The following is a 6,439-nucleotide window of genomic DNA, read 5'->3' as shown; positions in this document are numbered from 1 at the left end:
TGGAAGAGAGGTTGAGTGAGAGGGGAATGAGAGAGAGAGCGAGGGGGGAGGGGGGGGGTGAGGGAGTGAGAGAGATCAGGGGGTGATGAGGAAGAGATAGACGGAGAGTGACACACAGACACACTCGAGGACATACAGGACACTGACTCAAGAGACACACCACGTCCTTCTCTCATGTTGTTAATGTGTAACATGCGTGTAACATGTGTAACATGTGTAACATGGCTTCACACGCTGCCAACACAGAGCCCAGACCAACAGACGCTCTGCTTGGTTGCTAGTTTCTCTTGGTTTGTATCATAAATGCTACGGTGTATCTATGGTGTATCTATGGTGTATCTTAGTAATGCCTTTGTTGTCAGTGTGTCTCCCTAACCTGCTAGTCATAAGCAGTCTATCTATGCGGTTGCTCAGGGCCACCGTGGCCAGGGTTGTCCACACTTTTGCCGTCAATTTATTGCGAGCTAGTAGCTACCTCCCATCAGTCACAAAACTCTGGTACCCTGGTAGACAACACCCGTCTGGCAAAGTCAGCTATCAATACACAGTATGACTCCTGAATGATGTGTTGGTTTGATCCTGGTAGAGAGCGTTTTCACTGAGCACCAGCACTGTGCCATTTCAGCTCTCAAATGCAGCAACAACGCCACCTGCTGAGGATAAGACAGAAGTGGGGATGGTACATGCGTGACCTATTTGTTGATCGTCAGCATTGTACCCTTTATTCTGTCATTGTCTCACTCCTTCTTTTCAGAATCAAGCACACCAACATTGTTGAACTGGAGGACATATTTGAGAGTACGTCCCACCTGTATCTGGTTATGCAGCTGTGAGTATGCTTCCCTCCCTCTCTCTTTCTGCTCAATCGAAACATCTCTTGTGAATCTTGTATTTTAATCTAATCCAGATAGAGGGTAGTACCCCTTGTATGATGAGTGTATCTCACCGTAGTGAATAATATTACTTCTGACTGCGATCTCTCAGGGTGTCAGGAGGGGAGCTGTTCGACAGGATTGTGGAGAAGGGCTTCTATACAGAGAGAGATGCCAGCCAACTCATTCACCAGATCCTGGATGCAGTCAAATATCTCCATGACATGGCCATCGTACACAGAGACCTGAAGGTAATGTATGGTGTCTTACCTACCAGCTGTTAACTGCCCAATGATTATGTCAATACTCAACAACATCTGTCAGAGCTGGCAGAGGTAGACATAGACTATGCCACCATTCTGACCAGACTATGTTTGACTATAATAACAATAATAATAATAATAAACCATTGTATTTATATAGCGCTTTTCCGGGCTCAATGGTGAGTGTGATGGGTCCGCTTTTATTGAGTGTGGATTTTGGTGCCAATGAGGATGACTTCTGTCTTGTCACTGTTGAGTTTGAGGAAGTTGTGGGTTAGCCAGGTTTTTATTGCAGATATGCAGTTTTCAATGTGACGGAGGGGTGGGTTCTGGGTGGATTTTGTGCTGATGTAGATCTGGGTGTCGTCAGCGTAGCAGTGGAAGTCCAGGTTGAATTGGCGGATGATGTGACCGAGGGGAGTATGTAGCAGAGGAAGAGCAGGTTGATGAGGAGATCATTGATTACTTTGACCAGGGCTGTTTCGGTGCTGTGATGTGGGCGGAAACCAGACTGAAGGGGTCATACAGGTTGTTGGACTAGAGGTGGGAGTGAAGTTGGACAGAGACAGCACGCTTGAGGGTTTGGGAGAAGAATGACAGGTTGGAGATGAGGAGGAAGTTGGAGAGGTTGGCTGGGTCGAGAGTGGGCTTTTTGAGAATGGGGGTGACAGCGGCGAGATTGTATATTGAGGGAACGTGGCCTTGGGATAGTGACTGGTTGAAGAGGGCAGGGAGGTGGGGGAGGAGGGCAGGGAGGCAGGCCTTGGTCAGGGTGGGAGGGAGGGGATCTCACGCTGTGTGGCTGCTCTAACCTGTTAACATGGGCGCCAAAACTATGCCCACGCACTGCTGAGGTAGAGGTATCCGGAGTGGGCCCAGGTGTAAAGGCATTTCATATTATCTTACATCTCTCTCTCGTGCGCGTGCTCTCTCTCTATGTCTGCTTGTCCTTCTCTCCGTAGCCAGAGAACCTGCTCTACTACAGTATGGACGAGGACTCCAAGATCATGATCAGTGACTTTGGCCTGTCCAAGATCGAGGGGACAGGCAGTGTGATGTCCACAGCCTGTGGCACCCCAGGATACGTGGGTAAGAGATCCGTTTGTAGGCTCTGTCTCACTAATCTCTCTCTCCCTCTGTCTCTCTGTCTCTCTCTCTCTCTCTCTCTCTCTCTCTCTCTCTCTCTCTCTCTCTGTCTCTCTGTCTCTCTCTCTCTCTCTCTTAGATCAGCTCACAACCTTCAATGAAGTATTATATTCAGCTAATATCCCTCTTGTCTTCATCCACTGTGTTTGGAGAGCTCACTCATCCAGCGGAGTGCTATTGTGTCAACTGTTAGGGGTTCAGAAGTGCTCTTCTCTCTCCCTCTGCATGTGATGTTACCTGGGATTGGTAATGATTGAGAGGGGGAAACGACTACTTCAGTACTTCAGTAGCCTCTCAGAATCCTCTCAGCTCCTCTCCGTCTCTCTCCGTCTCTCTCTGACCTCCGTGCGTCTGTGTGCTTTTGGCAGCTCCTGAAGTGTTGGCTCAGAAACCTTACAGCAAGGCAGTAGACTGCTGGTCCATAGGCGTCATCTCCTACATCCTGTGAGTCCCTTTTGCGTTTTATGTCCTGCGTGTGTGTTGTGTGTTCATCATTCGTTATGAATATATAATGAATGCATTAAATACTGTTAGCTTATTCATTTGCTATGAATATATATATATACCGGTATATAAATAATGCAGAATGTTCCTTATAACACGAGCCTTGCCTATCCAATTCTTAACGTCGTAGAGTAGGTTTGACATGATGTCATGTCGACTCCTCCAGGTTATGTGGATACCCTCCGTTCTACGACGAGAACGACTCTAAGCTGTTTGAGCAGATCCTGAAGGCGGAGTACGAGTTTGACTCTCCATACTGGGACGACATCTCCGATTCAGGTTGTCCCTCTTCTCCCTCCGGCAGCGCACGCTTCATCATCTTCATCATCACGCTTCATCATCTTCATCATCATGCTTCATCTACTTTAAGGCCAACGACCACATCTGTCATATTCTAGCCATACATCTGCCATACATTTGACTGTAAACTCATTTTACAGCGAGGAGATATCATTTGATAATGAATGTGAATGTTCAAACTGAAACGTTTTAATTACAGCTAAAGACTTTATCTGTCATCTGATGGAGAAAGACTCCATGAAGAGATACACCTGCGACCAGGCGCTCCAGCACCCCTGGTAACGCCTCTCTCCCTGGTCCTCTGCACTCTCTCAATGTTATGGGACACAATGTCTACCCCCCAAGTTACTCATTCAAGTCCAACAAGCTCTCCCAACCCAACATCATTCACCCTTTGGCTCTCTGTGTTCCAGGATCTGTGGAGACACAGCTCTGGATAAGAACATCCACGAGTCTGTCAGCGCTCAGATCAAGAAGAACTTTGCTAAGAGTAAATGGAAGGTCAGTGTCTGTTGACTAAATGGGGGTCTAGGGTGTTTATCTGTGTCTGGGGTGGGGCATATTTTTGCATTTACAGTGGGGGAAATAAGTATTTGATCACCTGCTAGATTTGTAAGTTTGCCCACTTACAAAGAAATTAACGGTCTATAATTTTAATGGTAGGTTTATTTTAACAGTGAGATAAGCACAGAGGTCAGACGCTTCTTGTAGTTGGTCACCAGGTTTGTTCACATCTCAGGAGGGAGTCTGGTCCTCTCCTCTCTGCAGATCCTCTCAGATCCTTAAGGTTTCGAAGCTGTCGCTTGGCAACTCGAAGCTTCAGCTCTTATTCAGTCTTGTTAAAATAAACCTTCCATTAAAATTATAGACCGTTCGTTTCTTTGTAAGTGGGCAAACTAACAGAATCAGCAGGGGATCAAATACTTATTAACCCACTGTGTATGTCTGTGTCGGATTCTGTCCTCCATTCTCTCTCTCTCTCTTTCTCCCTCTCTCTCTCTCTCTCTCTCTCTCTCTCTCTCTCTCTCTCTCTCTCTCTCTCTCCCTCTGTCCCCCCCCCCCCTCTCTCTCTCCTCCCTCCCCCTCTCTCTCTCTCTCTCTCTCTCTCTCTCTCTCTCCCTCCCCCCTCTCTCTCTCTCCTCTCTCTCTGTCCCCCCCCTCTCTCTCTCTCTCTGTCCCCCCCCTCTCTCTCTCTCTCTCTCTCCCTCCCCCCCACACAGCAAGCGTTCAACGCCACGGCGGTGGTCAGGCACATGCGGAGGCTTCAGCTGGGCACCAGCCTGGAGGGTCAGACCAGCCAGACCACGCCCACCAGCCCCGGCCACGCCCACCTGCTGCTGGAGGAACAGGAGGAGGAGCAGGAGGAGGAGGAGGAGGAGGGCAACAATGAGGAGGAGGAGAGCTGTAAGTGAGGCAGCAGTGAACTCCGTTCACACCCACAGCCCTCAAGGTCTTGACTAGTGCAGTCCTGCCCCAGACTAGACCCTCTCTCTCTCTCTGTCTCTCTCTCTCTCTCTCTCTCTCTCTCTCTCTCTCTCTCTCTCTCTCTCTCTCTCTCTCTCTGTCTCTCTCTCTCTCTGTCTCTCTCTCTCTCTCTGTCTCTCTCTCTCTGTCTCTCTCTCTCTCTGTCTCTCTCTCTCTCTCTCTCTGTCTCTCTCTCTTTCTCTCTCTCTGTCTCTCTCTCTCTCTGTCTCTCTCTCTTTCTCTCTCTCTCTCTGTCTCTCTCTCTCTCTCTGTCTCTCTCTCTCTCTCTCTCTGTCTCTCTCTCTCTCTCTGTCTCTCTTTCTCTCTCTCTCTCTGTCTCTCTCTCTCTCTCTCTGTCTCTCTCTCTCTCTCTGTCTCTCTTCCTCTCTCTCTCTCTCTCTCTCTCTCTGTCTCTCTTCCTCTCTCTCTCTCTCTCTGTGTGGAGCGCGTCCCTGTCATGTCCTTCTCTGCTCTGCTCTTCCCTCCAGTGTCACACTGTGAGGGCGGCGCGCGGCGCGGGAGTGCGGAGGGCAGCGCTGACCGGGACAGTCTCAGGAGCTGCACCTACTGCTGCAGACCCACCAGTCGTGTCTGAGGCTCTGAGCACAACCCCTCCTCCTCCCCCCACCACCCCTTGTCACCATGGTGATAATACAGTACATTTGAGTCCCATGGAGCCACCAGAGCCCAACCCCTTGCCCAGTCTGGCCAGGAATGCAGAGTAGTACCAGGGAGTGTCCACTAGGAGGAGATCATGACGAGCAGGTCACTGTTGAGGGGTGGAGGGAGGGGGGGGGACGACACATGACTCGTCCAGAGCTGCCTCCTAGCGTCAGACACTCGCCTGGGGTCGTAGGTCGATGCTGTAAGATATCACTTTATGACAGAAGAGAGAGAGGAGAGAGGCGAGTGTTTAAGTTTGAGGAGGGTATCGTCTCAGAGTCAGTGTCTACAAACACTGACGTGCACAAACGACCCTCAAATGCTTTGGAAGTAAATCGCATGCTTTGACGTTATTCTAATCACCAGTCAGTCTGTACTCAACTCAATTAGTTTCAATTAGTTTTAGGATAGGAGTACAGGTTGGTACCGGCATGGGAGGTGGTTCTGGACACACAAAGATAACAAACGCAGGCTTTTGTGTTTTCGTTTTATTGTTTGTACATTGTTCTCGTTTTATAACATATCGTTTACATCTTCCTCTATTCATCGTGTCACATCCCACCTCCACCTTGCTCTACAATCAGAACTTGTTTTTGGAGTCATTTTTTAAGTCCATCTCAGCGGTTTAGATCGTAGGTCATAACCCTAACCCTAACCCTAACCCTACTGTATGTGACACAGTAAGACACAGAAACGGGGCTTCCTTTTGAGGCGTAATGTTGTTTGTGTCTGAGAGAAGAAAGGCACTCCTACAGCTCATGTGTCAATCTGCACGGCAACATGGTTCTATGTCAGTCTGTCTTCCAGAAGGAAACATAGATGCATGTCATGTTAGGGGATACAGTTGTGACTGTCTAAAATACTGCTGTGTCGAATTGGTTTTGTCAGCAAAGATTTCATCACTAACATCCACACTACCAAACTACCAAACTACCAAACTATCACCCCTCTACTCTCTTTTCTGCTGTTCTTCTCTGCTCACTCATTATCAGCATCTGTCCTGGTCTTGTTTCCCAAGCCTACAGGCCCGTAGGAAAGACGTGAGTGTTTAGGATGGACAGTTGATAGTCTGGACTCTGGACTCTGTATTCTGGCTCAGACTGGGTTTGTGGAAAGCGGTTCTGGTTCGAGGCGACTGCATGCATCAGTTGGATAAAAATGTGAAATGTATGGATATCAAAAGGGAGAAGTTTTTCTTTTTGTTTTGTTTATCTTATGGCTGTTCTG

General features: G+C 48.5%; 1 protein-coding gene across 1 annotated transcript in view; it reads left to right on the top strand.

The window, feature by feature from the left end:
- camk1a (calcium/calmodulin-dependent protein kinase Ia) overlaps nucleotides 1–5,144 on the top strand; it is a gene marked incomplete at its 3' end in the record, with an annotated part of 20,300 nt that extends 15,156 nt beyond the window's left edge. The window contains exons 3-11 of the mRNA XM_080545483.1: nucleotides 755–829; nucleotides 985–1,123; nucleotides 2,098–2,224; nucleotides 2,650–2,725; nucleotides 2,952–3,064; nucleotides 3,285–3,363; nucleotides 3,499–3,586; nucleotides 4,306–4,489; nucleotides 5,038–5,144. Coding sequence (XP_080401609.1) covers nucleotides 755–829; nucleotides 985–1,123; nucleotides 2,098–2,224; nucleotides 2,650–2,725; nucleotides 2,952–3,064; nucleotides 3,285–3,363; nucleotides 3,499–3,586; nucleotides 4,306–4,489; nucleotides 5,038–5,144 — 988 coding nt within the window. The remainder of the gene's footprint in view (nucleotides 1–754; nucleotides 830–984; nucleotides 1,124–2,097; nucleotides 2,225–2,649; nucleotides 2,726–2,951; nucleotides 3,065–3,284; nucleotides 3,364–3,498; nucleotides 3,587–4,305; nucleotides 4,490–5,037) is intronic.
- Between the last annotated feature and the right edge of the window lie 1,295 nt (nucleotides 5,145–6,439).

This window comes from Nansenia antarctica, assembly GCF_963989245.1.
Source record: "Nansenia antarctica genome assembly, chromosome: 15".
In the NCBI taxonomy this organism is placed as follows: domain Eukaryota; kingdom Metazoa; phylum Chordata; class Actinopteri; order Argentiniformes; family Microstomatidae; genus Nansenia; species Nansenia antarctica.
Note: the sequence above shows the minus strand (reverse complement) of the source record. Positions and strands in the feature narration are given on the sequence as shown.